We start from the raw sequence: 16,306 nt of genomic DNA, 5'->3' as shown, positions 1-16,306 counted from the left end.
TTGGTAGTTATTATGTAACTCTAGAAAAGTACTGGGTAATACCAGATACATATTTATTGTGCATGTATACTGTAACTTACAAGAAACACTACTGTACTTACAAATGATGAATGTAGAATATAAGTATTTAATACTTCAGGCAAGGTTGGGTTAATGACAACTTATAGTGTATGTATACTGTAAAACACTACTGTACTACAAATTCTATGTAAGTGGTAAGTTTGTAATACATACAGGCCAGTGTAAGTTAATGACGGGCACATATATGTTATGTATACTGTAACTAATGAGAAACACTACTGAACTTACAAATAGTATATACACGTTAAGTGTGTGGTGCATGCAGGCCAGTGTAAGTGTCTTTGTCCTTTATTTTACCATTTAAACACAAGCATTGAATGCCATACGCATTAAGTACTGAGTACATTTACTAATATATTTACTAATATATATATATATATATATATATATATATATATATATATATATATATATATATATATATATATATATTAGGGCTGTCAATAGATTAAAAAAATTAATCTAGATTAATCGCATGAGTTCATGAGTTAACTGCGATTAATCGCAAATTAATCGCACATTTTTATCCATTCTAAATTTACCCTAATTTAACACTTTTCAGGTTTTTAATATTCTAATCATATATACATATATAGATGCTTTATGCAAATGTATGTTAACAACAGCCTGTTTACATTTTAACAGAATCACCAGCCATTGTTTTGTATATGAATTTTCCTTTCAGAAGATTTTTCTTTCTCCATTTTTGTTTGCTGCTGCATCATTTGTGACCTGTGCTGGCAAGTTGAGTCGGAATTAGCAAATTTAAAAAAAATAGTTGTTCATATTTTGACATTCTCTATTAAAACATAGAACAATGCATGATTTGTTGAAATATAACAAAATATGACAGAACTACACGTGTTTGAAGTTGAAAGAGTCAAATTACCACAAAAATTTCCACATCCATACATTATATTACCACATCAATACCTTAAAATCACTGGTAAAACTAATAGATTTAGCACACACAAAGCAAAAACATCATCAATGTATGTTCAACTTTTTTTTCCTTTTGTTTGATTGACATTGAGACAGACTGCTTAAAATCTAAGTGATCTAATATAATGTTACACATCAGATAGTTTTACCCAACAGTTAACCAAACATTTACTTAAAACATAACAGATTATAGAGCCTACCTGCGTGAATTCTTATCAAAACAGATATTTGTAAAACTGTAATTTTGTGTAGATGTCTATATATATCCGGGTCGCGCACTCGCGCGTCTGTGTGCACGCGCTTCAGATATCAGTCAGTCAGCGTGAGGGGATCGCTTTTGAGTCTTGTCGCTCTTAATAACTCTTTAACATTAATCAGGTACCGAACTTTATCTCTCTTAATGACTCTTTTAACATCAAGCAAGTCCTGCAGTCTATTTTCTAAGTCATGCATAAAAGCGAAACCAAAATGAACTGAGACGCATTTTTGTATTAGATTAAGCATTAGGACGGTAACATTACACCTCTCAGACGTATAAATAAAGATCATATCAGATGTCCAACGAGCATTTAGAGCATTGGATTTGGTAGACGATTTGCTTATTGTTCTTATTTCTATGAAAACCTTTTACTCATTTAGAGAGAGTCACATTTGTCTGCGTCTCTGTTCATTCAACTATGGGCTGGACCAAGGGTCAAACAGAAATTGCGCGTTGCGTTAATCTCCGTTAAAAAAAATAGTGGCGTTAAAATGAATTTGCGTTAACGCGTTATTAACGCGTTAATTTTGACAGCCCTAATATATATATATATATATTAGGGCCGGGACTCGATTAAAAAAATTAATCTAATTAATTAGAGGCTTTGTAATTAATTAATCGAAATTAATCACATTTTAATCACATATAAATATTCAACCCAGTATCACGAAATTGCGTGACTATTTCACGCATGGACCAGCGTGACAATGTCACGCTTTGCCGCGTTTGAGCGTGTGCATGTCACGCTTTCTGTTTGTGTCGCTGTCACGTATTGGTTACTCAACTTTTTTGTCCTAATTTCTTACCATTGTCGCTTCGGTTTAGGGTTAGATTTACATAAAATGACACCCTTACCTAAACAAACTCTAACCCCAACGTCAGGTGACAATTGGTTAAAGTTTAGAAAATATAAAAGAATAAGTATTGTATCTTTTTATTTTATAAACCAATACTTAAAGTGACAAATACTTAAAGTGACATATAACACAAGCACCAAATCTAACCCTAAACCGAAGCGACAATGGTTTGAAAATAGGACAAAAAAGTTGAGTAACCAATACGCGACAGCGACACAAACAGACAGCGTGACATGCACACGCTCAAACGCGGCAAAGCGCGACACTGCCACGCTGGTCCATGCGCGAAACAGTCACGCAATGTCGCGATACAGGGTTGAAATATTTGACCTGAGAACATTGAGAAGTTATATTTCACATGGATGTTTAGTATACCATGAATAATGATTGAATACATAAGCTTAAGCAACAAAATATTGTTTATTTTTGTTCAACCAAGTCGTTGTACTCGGAGTCGGGCTAATGTCCACGCTAGCTGCTATATGTTTTGCATTGAGATGATACTTGAGGCTCTATGTGCTGCGGGTGATATGTGAATTCCTTGTTGCATAGCTTACACACAACCATGCTCTTATCGACGCTTCCATCCGTTTGTTTTTTATAAAAAAAATTCCCATCCACGGGGCCAACCAAAGCGATCTCATCAGCTTCTTTGTTCATGTTCACTGTGGTTTGTTGTTGTCTGACGTCATGAACGCTAGTTGGTGCGCCAGTATAATCGGTCCGCCGAAACTCATCCAATGAGAAATGTTCCGCGGTGCAAAAATAAGTGTGATTAAAATGCGTTAAAAATGTTTAACGCGTTATTTTTTGTGTAATTAATTAATCTTAATTAACGCGTTAAAGTCCCGGCCCTAATATATATATATATATATATGTTAGGGCCGGGACTTTAACTGACGTGGAGATATATATATATATATATATATATATATATATATATATATATATATATATATATATATATATATATATATATATATATATATATATATTTATATTTATATTTATATTTATATATATATATATATATATTAGGGATGCATTCGGTTCATCCCATGGCTGGTTCAAATATAGGCATTTTCTAAGCTAATTTAAACCAGCGATTCGGTTTGTCCATATTTTACCCAACCATGGGATGAAACAACCCAGAATTTTTGGAGTGTGTATTTTAGACAGGTGGTACAGGTGGTTCCTTAAGCTGAGGCCATTTGTCTAAATGACTTTTTTTTTATTTATTTTTTTTTTATGGAGAGTGCGGGGGTGATGCTGGAAGTTGGAGACAGTCAGACTTCCAATAATAATGTTGCATTAGCTGTGTAAACATTCCCTCACTCTCTCTTTCTGTCTTCTTTCACAGCACAAGAGGATTGTGGGTAGGGAACATTTTCTTCATTATTTCATGTGTGACCATTGTCTGCGATTATAAATTAATTTAATCACATGATACATGCCTGTGTTACTAATTGAGTTTTAGTGTAGTGTAGAGGTGTCGAGGTGCCTGCATCGTCCATTTATCCATCCGAACAGTTAATTTCACAAGAATGAAAGAAAATTTACTGTAACAATAATTAACAATTGCATTTGAACAATTTCTGCAGTAGTTGAATATAAACTCTTACCTCCTATATCTGGTCTCAGCTTGTTGTCGTAGCCGTCTAATAAGCTGTTTAAAATATGTGTGACATCACTCTCGTACACTTTAGGGGTCAGAACCCATGTCTTGTTTGTTACTTCATCGTCATCGCTTTCCAACTGGACAGAGCTGTTCGGAAAAAAAATCAGGTTGAAAAAGTCTTCCAGTTTCTATCTCGAAATAATTGTAATAATAATAAAATAACAATTGCTCACTTTAATTGATCATCTTTATATATCTTTATGTTCTAATGGTCTATTATACATTGTTCCAATGTTGTTCCAGCCCATTCTTACGAAAATGCGTTATATAGTAACAAAGTAATTTTTTATTCTTTTTCGTGATATCACGAATTTACCAGTTTTTTCGTGATCGTATAACGAATTCCTGTTTTTGTTTGATTATCAGGTATTGGTTACTCAACTGTTTTGTCCTATTTTCTTACCATTGTCACTCCGGCTTATGGTTAGATTTACATAAAATGACATCCCTACCCAAACCCACTTTAACCCTTAACGCCAGGTGACATATAAAAAAATCTGAAAAAATAGTATAAACCAATACATAAAGTGACATTCTAATTCAAGCACCAAATCTAACCCTAAACCGAAGCGACAATGGTTTAAAAATAGGAAAAAGCAGTTGAGTAACCAATACGTGATAGTGACACAAAAACAGGAATTCATTATACCATCACAAAAAACACGGAAATTCGTGATAATGTCACGAAAAAGAATTAAAAAAATACGTGACTATATCACGAAACCTCGAGAGACTGGGTAGGTTGTTCAGAGACCTTTGGATCTTTGGATATAACTGTGAAAGGTGCAGTGTGTAAATTTTAGCGGCAGCTAGTGGTGAGGTTGTAAATTGCAACCAACAGCTTAATCCACTGCTCACCCCTCCACGGGACAAACATGTCATCGTTGGAGACAACTTAGTAAAAAAATGTGTCTGTTAAGGGCTTCTGTAGAAAAATGGTGGCACAAAATGGCGACTTCCATGTAAGGGGACCCTCAGTGCATGTGTCACGGTCTTGTCAGACATCTGTGCTAGATGTAGGTCTGAGTGCATCTGACAGGACCGTGGCAGAATCATGTTCTGTGTGGGGGCATGTGGAATCACATTCTGTGTGTGGCTTCCACATGTTCCCGGTGTCTTGTTGCTGTCGTGATCTTGCCAGACCTTAGTATAGGTTCAGGTCTATGTTAGAGGGCAAGATCACGGCAGCATTGTGTGTACGTGGGAACACGTGTGCTTCACATCATGTATGTGTGACACGTGTTCCCAGTGTTTTGTGGCTGTCATGGTCTTGCCTGACTTTGGTTATAGTCCAGGTCGGATGTTGGCAAGATTATGGCAGCATTGTGTTTGTGTGGGAACACGTGTGTTTTCACATCATGTATGTGTGACACGTGTTCCCAGTGTCTTGTCACTTTTACCCTACTCCCTTATGTACTCGTGTCTTAAGTGATTAATTATGTTCACCTGTTCCCCATTGATGTGCTGTCTATATAATGCCCTTGTGTTCTCTGTGTGGTGTGCGTGCGTTGTTGTAGTTACTGTGTTGATGTTCCCCAGTTTCCCATCCGAGTTATTCTCGTGTTCTGTTTATTTTGTGTTTCATCACAGTGTTTTGGTTCCTTTCTGTTTTTACCCCCTTGTGGGTGTTTCTGTTATTTTTGTAAATAAATCTTAGTTATTTTATACATCCTTTGCGTTTGGGTTCTCCTTTTGGTTTTCACTTCCCGGTGTAGAACCGGTCGTGACAGCATGTAGATAAAAAGGTCTTGTTCTAAGGTAATAAACACATAACGGTTCATTATGATAGGTCTTTATACACCCCTGATAATATAGTTTTGTATATTATTTAGCATTTCTGTCAAGAGATCCTTCTAAAAATTACACACTGCACCTTTAAAGAGATCTTCTTTTCATGTTTGCAAGCAAAAATCAAAATAAAATACACACTCAATGTGCATGTGTATGGTCTGTTGACGTCTTGACAGACAGATACAGAGCGACAGATACAGTCACAGAAAACAGACAGACCCTGCCGAATTGTCTTCCAGAGAGCCCTAATTTTCTCAATACCTCTTAAGCTGAGGCCATTTGTCTAAATGACATATTGTTGTCTTTTTATTTTTTGTGAGGAAAGTGCGGGGGTGATGCTGGATGTTGGAGACAGGCAGACATACAATAATAATGTTGCATTAGCTGTGTAAACATTCCCTCACTCTCGCGTTCGGTCTTCTCTCACAGCACAAGAGGATTGTGGGTAGGGAACATTTGCTTAATTTTTCATGTGTTCCCATTACCTGTGATTATAAAGGAATTTAATCACACGATACATGCCTGTGTTACTAATCGAGTTTATGCTTATGTTAGTGTAGAGGTGCTGCCTGCCTGTCTGTCTGTTAGTTCATCCATCCATGCATCGATCCACTTATCTAGCCTATTTACATAATCCATTTTTTTATTCTTCAAGTATTATGGTACTTCAAGTACTAAGGTTATGCTGTACCTCAAACAAACAGAACAACTAACTTTTCCATGTTCATGGTAAATCATGTTATATTAGAGCAATGCATTCAAACATTAGTTGGATAGAACTGAAACTGTATTTTTCACATGAATGCTGCTAAGGACCTTGGCAAAGCTTGTAAACAACAATGGCTGGTGTGAAGCAGTAACCATGGAGTCAGTAGAAGACAGAAAGGCATATCCTTGTGTTGCTTCACTGATAGCTTCAGAAGCATCGCAGAGAACAAAAATGACAACATTACACAGTTGGACGTTACACAGCATCTTACAAAGCTGATGAAAAGCAGGGAAAAATAGTAATATATTACTATTACTCTATTTTAATAACGACTATTTTATTTGAGTAATTAGATCAATATTATGTAGAATAATTAAGAATATAAAAAATATTTTATCAAAAACAAAAAAAATGTATGAATGTGCAACCTCATTTATAGCAGCAGTAGGGGTGGGCGTGAAAATTGTATTTCACGATAGGATTTATTTTATATTGTGATAACGGTACGTATCACGGTAGAGTTTTTTTTAATAAGGTTTTTATGTTATCTAAATATTTAATGTCATATAACTTTTATAATTCTCACAAAAAATTTATACATGCATTAAAAAGAAGATAAAATTCAAGCTCACTGAAGATAAGTTTATGAGGATACTTGCAAAGTCGGGAATTTTGACACATTTATGTATTTAAGTAGCCTGGATGCCAGCCGATCTTAGCCCCGCCCACCACATTTTGAAAAACGAGAAGATCGGTCTGACGTTTTTCCGTTGAGGAGCTACTATGCGAGTCCCAAAGCTGGTCGACGAATCAAATTGTGAGGGTGGGCTTTATACGATGATGGACAGATGATCAACAGTAACGTATCAACCACGTCACCAAAGAGCGCGTGTGTTGAATCTGTTTACAATGAAATGGCTGCCGCTGATGTGTGGATTCTGACATTGAGTCTGTTCTAAAAGATATCGACAGAGCATTGATTTAAAAAGAGGAACAGAGAAACGCGATCAAGGCATTTGATTGTTTTTGCCGCCCTTCCTACGGGATTCGGCAAAAGTTGGTCGCACTTATGGAGGACAAAATTAAAGAAGCAACTGAAATGAGTGTCACGGCGATGCAACTCGGCGTGCACGACGAGATGGATATAATTAGCGGTCGTTGCCAGCTTCTTTTCGGAAGCCCGGAATCGTGACTGCTGAATAAGTGGAGGGACATGCTAGGCTCCGATATTTTTCAAGCCAACGTAATGGGTAGCTATCGTCGTGGATGAAGTTCACCTAACGTACACATGGTAAGAGATAGTCTTACTATATGACTTAGTAAATACTTAATGTTGTGATATAAATTAAATGTTGTAAACATAGTAGGTGTTGATGTACGTTCACTAACTCAGACTTAGTATAATCACAATGATGTTAGTGTCATTGTAGCGAAATAACTAGCAGTTCGGTCAGGCTGCAAAAGACGACATTTCAACATACGTCACACACTCCGTTGCTCTGATTGGTCGTATGTCTATCCAATTGAGTGGAGAGGCATTTTTCAGTTGAGACACGCCTCATAATTTTAGCTCAATGGAGCGGTATCAGACTCAAATTCTGACTAGAATTGAGTATGACAACGTCAGGCTAGTATTTAAGGAAAATAAAGCGGCAAAAATGCTCACAGGCTTAATTAGCAACGGATGCGCAACTTGCACGCTCCTCTAACAAAAGAAAGGGCATATACGCTGTAAACACCAATAAGTTGAAACTACTCAAATTATTTGAGAAAAGTGATTCTTTCAGTTTTTCAATTCAATTCAATTTTATTTATATAGCGCTTTTGACAATTATTAATTGTTTCAAAGCAGCTTTACATGAATAGATGTAGGGGAAAACACAGAATAATCGTGAGTAGAAGTAGAGTACAGCGGCTAAGAATAAACCGTACAAGCGAGCGTAGTAATAATGTAACATATACAGTAAAGTGCTAAGTTAAGCCAATGTTGGCTGACTTTCCCGGGGATGAAACCCCCCCCCCCAGGAGAAAAACCCTGTGGAAAAACTCCTAGGAGGAGAAAAACCCTTAATTGTGTTGCCCTAATGTGTTCTTTTCATTTAATTAACTTTAACATTAGAGCATAGGGTATGCAACGACATAACTTTTCCACGTGACCATGCCGTAGCTCGCCCGTTGAGTGGCAAAACATTCAACAAAATGGCTGGTTTTCATAGCAGCTGCTGTGAAAACGCCAGTAAAACTGACTATTATCAGCTTATATTGAATTTAGTTGGCCTTAACAGTGACCCTAACAGCTTGCTAAACAACCAGTGGTCTGTGGACATTGGCATATGGCCAGACATTGCTTTATATTTACATATATGTTTGTCTTGCCTAACACTATTAAACCATCCCACCTTTGTAGAACACAAGGCTCATCATAATGGATGTTAATTAATGAAGGCTCACTGAAAAAACTTTGCAATTACACAGAATAAGAGTATTCATTGGTGTATTTTTATAGGATTTTTTATCCCAAAATTGTACATACCTGACATATGGCTACTGCTACTGATTTACCTCACCCCCATGAGTGTTTTTGCAGTCTGGAAAAATAATTTTTGTTGAATCTGTTGCACAGACACAATTACTTTTCCTGTTTTAGACGCATTTTCCACGTTATTCTAATGCTGTCGCTCAGACTTTTTGCCACTCAGTGGGCGAAGGTGACGTCACGTGCATACCCTTTATAGCACTGTTGTTTGTGTTTCAATGGCTTAAAATCAGTTGTTTTAAAACTGCAGTGCTGCAGTGATTTTGGACTATCGTCTCTATCGAGGTTACGTGCCCACGATAGTCCAAAATCTCTACGGGTTGATCAACCGGTTTCTTGCCCAACCCTAAGCAGCAGTATATTTTTATATTGTACAATATGTCATCTGTAAATATGATGCAATAGTGGTATGTACAACAATGTACAATACATTAAGTACTCAAATAAAATGACTACTTTATAGATGACTACTCCTGTATTGTTGCATAATGCCTGTACGTAATGTGTAACGTACAACTGCAGAATATCTTAAATAACATTTAGCCCTAACATTTACAGTAACACATCCTCAGTGTTTTTGTTGGGTGTGTAATATGAAATCCTTAAATAAACCAAGAGTATTTAAAAATTAAGTACACTGAATTGTGAGAAACCATTAGTATGAAAACATTCTAACCAAGTTGAAATATGGGAGATGGGTTTTGCCTTACTTCATTATACATAATAACATTTTTGTTTCACGTACACTATGGTATAGGAAAGTCATTATAGGAAAACTTTTTGAGTTGGAAAAAATAAAACGCTGTGTGCTTTTCCATTAAACTGAGAATTAGTAAAAGTATGGTATCCTTATTGGAAATCACATCACACAATATCTTACGTTGACATCAAAATGTCAATGAATCCATAGAGCAGAAAATCTTTCTCAAAGGTTATGTGCTACTTAACTCTAAATGTCTTGATTTGATAATAAAAGTTCAGGAGAGATAATCTAACCTTTCTTACAGACACATTAAGCTGTCCATCTTTTCTCTTGTCTGCTGTTTATTGAAGGAGAGTGAAATCATTAGGTTTAGGAACTTTAAAGGATCCGTTTCAACTTACAAACAACTTTAGGACGATAGATGTACATTATTGATCTAGGAGTGAATATTCTTCAAAGATACTTTACACAGAGGTTTCTGGAACTGTATCCTGAACTTTATACCATTGAGCTTCATTGAATTGTATACTATGCAGTCTACTATAGTAAATGGCATACACACAATACAGTGATATTATATAACTAATGTCTCATGTTACTGTATAATAATAATAATAATTATTATTATTATTATTATTATTATTATTATTGATATTATTACATTGCAACAATATTTCCATTATATAATATACATACTAGTATATTGCAATGCATCCTAGTCAATCATCGAAGTAATATTTAGTTACTAGTACAATAAAATAGAAAGATTGTTTCATATTACAGTACTGTGAATGGGGAGTGCCGTTTTGATTAAATTATAAACTGCGCACACATAAACATTTTAATAGACATAAAATTTCTTCATTTCACAAAAATATAATGTCTCATTGGTTCTCTTTAATCTATGGTGAAATATGACACAGACAGCATGAAAACACAACCCGTCTTGTCTGGTCCACAAGGCTTCTTTGAGCCAAAGCGTTAGATTTTCATTACCAATTTACTATCAGCCCCAGTACTCACTCACTGAGTACTTTGCTGTATATGAGGCTCATTATGAAAAAAAGATTTCCATTTATGATACATTGGTGCCATTTTGTTGTTTAAGTCCAACTACTTCATCAAAATATACCATCTGGTGTCCAAAATGAGGCGGTAGACAAGCAAAGGAAGCCAAGATTCATGTGCCCACATCTACAGTACATGCTAGAGCAGTGGTTCTCAACTCCAGTCCTCGGGCCCACCCCCCTGAACATTTAAAATGTCTCCAAATATAAAACACCTGATTCACTTCATTAGCTTGTTAGTGTTTTAATTAAGGAAACGTTTTAAACATTCTGGCAGGAAGCTGATGAGTGGAATCAGGTGTTTCATATGGGCCCTGTTTACACGTACATGGTTATTTTTAAAAACTGAGAGATTTACCTTCGTTTGTGCCCCTCGTCTACATGCAAACTGAGAACTCGCCTTTGAAACCGATTGTTTCTAAAAACTCCGGCCAGGGTGGACGTCTTGAAAATCTTCGGTTGCACGGTTGCATGTAAACTGGGACAAACGGATGTTTAAGCAGGCAACGTCACAGATTATGCGCCAGAGCTCGCACCTACGTCAAAAGTGCGACCTATGTTTACATGTGACTGCTACACTGAACACTTCCATGATCACATTTATGTTTGTGCAAACTCGTTTCATTTGTTTGTATTTGCAAATACAGCTGCTGCATTATGTAGAGGAGCAGAGACGAGTGCTCGGAGGTCAGCAATTTTACGCATGTTTGCCTTCATGCGGCACTGCAAGAACCGACAGGCGGATGATCTCAACATACCGCAAGTGCGAGTTGAAAAATCACATGTAGAGGTCTAATGTTGAATCACTCTCGCGGTACTATGACGTCATCGATCACCTACTGCAACAACTCCTCCCTCCAACACGAAGAACCAGTCCGCGTCACCACCAGCGCTGCCGGTGATTGGCTTGCGTGGGCTTGAGCTTCTCTTGGCGGCATATATGCACGGGTGCGTGTGGATGGGCACTTTTCTGTGGACTGACATGTGTGCACGGTATTGTTTTTGAAGCCGGAGAGGTTGAAATGTTTATGAAAATAGCCGCCCACGTGTAAAAAGTAGCCATAGACGGTTTCAGCAGTAACAACATAAACAAGCGAGCGGCTTTCGTGGTCATCACGTAACTTACTGTAAACTCCGCTAAAAATAAATAACAACAAATGATGTTTTATTAACGTAGTTCGGGAGGAGCACCTCAAATAAACCACTTAAGTACTTCCAGCTGTCTATAATCAGTAATCAACAGATACTCTAGTACCACCAGATGTCCTCAATCAGTAATCATCATATCTACCCAATCAGGACAAAGGCAAGCCATATATAAGTCACAGTTTGACTCTGCAAAGATCCTCTGCAGTCTTCAGAATCCCGCCACCACCCCATCACCTCTCACTCACCAGGTTAATTCCTAAACTGGGGGGGGGGGATACTCTGTGTTCGGGCCCATTTCCGAGCTCAGAGCCCTCTCCCCGGACAGCACGCCAAATACGTTAACTAATTTAATCTTACCAACTTATTTGTAAGTGTGAACTCGTGAAAGTTCTTTAGAGTAGTGTATTTATATAACAAGCAAAATAAACAACACGTAGATTACCTAGGAACCAAAACATTTGTTGTTTTCGACGAAGCATTTGTTTAAGAGTTCAGTTTAGCAACTAGTCAGACCAATAAACAAACAGAAACCGGAAGTAAAGTTCCAACCAGGCACGCAATTAGGTGCCGGCACATATATCCGATGAAACCATCTATAAGAAGATATCTAAAACATTCTGGGAGGATGGGCCCGAGGACTGGAGTTTAGAACCACTGGGCTAGAAGATACAAAGCTACAGTATTACCAACACATCAGCTGACTTGTAGTGGCCTGTAATTCCCTAATTAGATGACCTTTAAAGCAATCTGGCTATTCAGAGGCTATGCTAAGCCTAACTAAACCAATCACTCGCCCTAATTCAATGTTATATTTGCAACAGTGCTTTATGATGATTATTCCAAATCCCAGATTTTGTCACTGAACATAACAGTGTACCAATATTTAAAAAATAACCAGCACTACTGTAGTTATAATGATTGATTTCTAAATACCACTTGAATTATAAATTTTGGCTCTGCAAGCTACCAATTGGGCTTGAGGCTATATATATTAAATATACCAATCTTGTTGCAATTTTTACATATTTTATGAGGTGGCTAATTCGTAATAATTGGTACGTAAAAATAATTTAGTACGATTTGCTTTCTCCCCTGTGACTTTGTGGTTATAGGGTGGTTTTTTTTCTTTCTAATAATCATATGTTTGTGTTTGATTCACTTTATATGAATGCATACAAATTAGCCAACTCGTAAAATACTTATGAGTTTATGTAAAATCAGGCTGTATACTGATATATACACTATATAATTGTGAAACGTACAACAGTTATCATTAATAAATATAATCAAATATTACATAAGCTTGCAGAGATAATTTTTTGGAATTAAGAAATAATAAATGTTGCTTTCCTTGTAGGGAAATTAAAGACAAAGTAATTTATGTATCCATGGTTCATCAGTAAATGAATAAATGGGTGAATAAATGTAAGTGTGTCCTGGAAACTTAAATGATAAGAAAACAAAGGGATGTGATGTCAGAACCCACATCTCACTGCATTATTCTGTGGCCAACTTTTACATTTATGAGTTTTGCTTCTCCAATGTCTTTCATGATAAGGTTAAGGTGCTCCTACAGGATGTGCTCTTAAACCAGCGTGCTGAGTGTCATCAAAGCCAACCATAATCGTTTTATCATACCACAAGCCAACATATTCATCCCTGCAGTGCAACTCCAGATGAAAATGTCACACAGGATGCAGTTTACAAGCGTCACTACTGCCACACTCTCATTGACTGGAAGAGGCTTTGATTCCCTAGAGTCTGACTGTTAGGATACCAAGATATCCCAAAAGAATTAAGTAACTTAAATACAGGCCACAGAAGACATAGGCTAATTTATGGAGAAAGTTTTTCCAGATAACTGTTGGAAAATAAAAAATAATCAACAGTGGAAGTAAACAAAATGATGAAATATGAGATCAAAGTGTGTAGAGCACTCAACTCGCAAAGCACACTCCAGCAGCACATCAGGATCATATTTCAAATAGAAGTTTTCCATTGGCTATATTGAGCTCATTCTGTTCTCGGTGAGGTATTAAAGGCTGGATGAAGGTTTCGGGGACTACAGTAAAATAAAAGTTAGGTGAGAGTCTGATGTCTGAATCTAAATTATGAACCTAAAATTACTTGAAGCAATGAGTTGTTAACGCCACACAGTTCTAATGTATTGTTGCCACTCCAAGGCGTCAAAATCTTATGCATGTTCAAACGCCTTCAGCGTCAGTATGAAGACGCAAAGGGTGCCTCTATGCGTCACTATATCGACGAAATGGGAACTCTGTTGCTTTCATGATAATCCCTCAGTGTCGGATATAGACGAAAGGGAATCCCGGAAGGTAATGCCGTCACGTTATGCGACGAACGGCAGGATCATGCAGCTTCTGGACGGTAACTTCTCAACAATGGCTTAAAAATCAGAAGACAAAAAGTATAAACCAATTCTTAAACTGACATCCAAACATCAAGTCTAACCCCAACCCCAAGCGACAATGGTAAAAAATTTGGAACAAAAATTTAGTAGTTAGCGTCCAGAAGCGGCATGATCCTGCCGATCGTCGCATAATGTGACGGCATCACCTTCCGGGATTCCCTTTCGTCTACATCCGACGCTGAGGGATTAGCATGAAAGCAACTGAGTTCCCATTTCGTCGATATAGTGACGCATAGGGGCACCCTTCGCGTCTTCATACTGACGCTGAAGGCATTTGAACATGCATAAGATTTTGACGCCTTGAGGAGTGAGAATGGGTTGTTTGGAAAAAGCAGTTGAGTAACCAAAACGTGACAATGACACATAAACAGAAATTTTTGATACGATCACAAAAAATTCGAAAATTGGTGACAGTATCACAAAAAAACAAAAAAAAAAATATGTGACTATAGGTACATAATTTCGTGAGACTGGGTAGGGTATCCATTGACATCCACAGTATTTATTTCTCCTACTGTGGATGTCAGAGGGGACCATCAATTGTGTGGTGGTGACCATTATTTATCAAATATCTTATTTTGTGTTCAACAGAATAAAGAAAACCATACAGGTTTAAAACAACACGGGAGTGAGTAAATGATGGCAGAAATTGCAATTTTGGGTGAACTTTCCCTTTCACTGAGTCTTATTCTTTTGTGGTTTTAGTTTTGCTTGTACTGTACCAAAATTCAAACACATTACTGAGACCACAAATGATACCTATGAGCTGAATTTACTCTGCAGATCTTGATGCCCAATTCTGATTTGTTAACTATATCCAATTTTGACGACATGTTTACATCATCTTTTAAAAACGACTCGAATTTGATATCAGCAATTTAAGGTAGGCCTACTGACCAACAGCATATACCACAGAGGATGTAATATGTTGCGATATGCAATGAACACAGAGAAATTGATTATAAAAGATTATAGAGCTTTATTTCTGTAACAAGAGGAGCTGTCACGCCAAAGATGCGCAGCTAGGAAGAGTCACATGATCGCGGGTGGTGTCCACCTGAGTTGACGTCATTTGCCAGCATCGCATTTTCAATGATGCATGACACGTCTTGAGATGGGAACATCTCAGCTGTCCGCTTGCATTGTGGACACGAATGCATGTATCAGATTCATATCTGATTTATTTCCACATATGAATAAGACCTGAATCCGATCTTGAGAAATATCGGAATCTATGTGCTTTTTCCTGCTTACAGGTCCGGGTCATATCCGATCTGTGCCGGGTAATTGAGTCACTTCAAACAGGCAGTGTAAATGTGGCCTATTCAGTAAGTAACTGACACTATAGATCAATATTTTCATCATTGTTGAAAAGTTGTTATCTGAAAGCTGCTGTTAAGATTAATTAATAGCATAGCCTACAGTAAATACAGATATTCTCCTTTTCAAATCAAAATAACTTCCAAATAACTTGTGCATCTAAAAGCAGAAGCTCATTGTGAAAAGATTCTTATTTTATAAAGCAAAACAGACTTTTAGTATTATTACAATATATGAATTTGTCAGTAATCTCCTGATATTCAGGAGGCCCATGGGACCTATGCAAGTAAAGACCTCTTAAAATGGTATGTAAATGTATTTCCTGTGTTGACATGTTCTACTAAAACAAAAAGTTTAAAGAGAACATAGCAAATGGCTTGTCTGGTTTTATTAAAAAGCCAATATAGTAAATGTGCTATTGCTAATCATACATTTTTATTTAAGGGAAAAGATAATCTGATTATTGAGGGTAATTTATTGGAAAAACATTAGTATGGTCTTATTAAAGATCTACTCTACTGCCTCTATATGCGTCCATTTAAGAATTTACATTTGAAAATTTACAGATTAAAGAAACAATATAGTTAGCATATTAGCATGTTCAGATCACAAGGCTGGGCATGTTGAGCATTTTAGCAATATTTCCTTAGCATTAGTAGGCTAAATTTTTTAAAACCATCTTAAAAGCCTCATGTTCCTTTTAGTTCAACCCTTTGTTTATGTGTTTAAGTGCTTTGTGGGATTATAATAATCAAATGGTGTGGTTAGGCCACACTGATTGTT

General features: G+C 36.8%; 1 protein-coding gene across 5 annotated transcripts in view; it reads right to left on the bottom strand.

Annotated features, from left to right (window-relative positions):
• Window positions 1-16,306, bottom strand: part of gabrg2 (gamma-aminobutyric acid type A receptor subunit gamma2) — a 70,774-nt gene that overhangs the window by 48,455 nt on the left and 6,013 nt on the right. For all 5 annotated transcript variants that reach the window (XM_073871051.1, XM_055180205.2, XM_055180206.2 and 2 more), the window contains exon 2: window positions 3,762-3,904. Coding sequence is in view for 4 of the 5 variants with exons in the window: in XM_055180205.2 (XP_055036180.1) it covers window positions 3,762-3,904 (143 nt within the window). In the remaining variant the exon portion in view is untranslated. The remainder of the gene's footprint in view (window positions 1-3,761; window positions 3,905-16,306) is intronic.

The sequence above is a fragment of the Misgurnus anguillicaudatus genome, chromosome 9 (genome assembly GCF_027580225.2).
Source record: "Misgurnus anguillicaudatus chromosome 9, ASM2758022v2, whole genome shotgun sequence".
Taxonomy (NCBI): Eukaryota; Metazoa; Chordata; class Actinopteri; order Cypriniformes; family Cobitidae; genus Misgurnus; species Misgurnus anguillicaudatus.
Note: the sequence above shows the minus strand (reverse complement) of the source record. Positions and strands in the feature narration are given on the sequence as shown.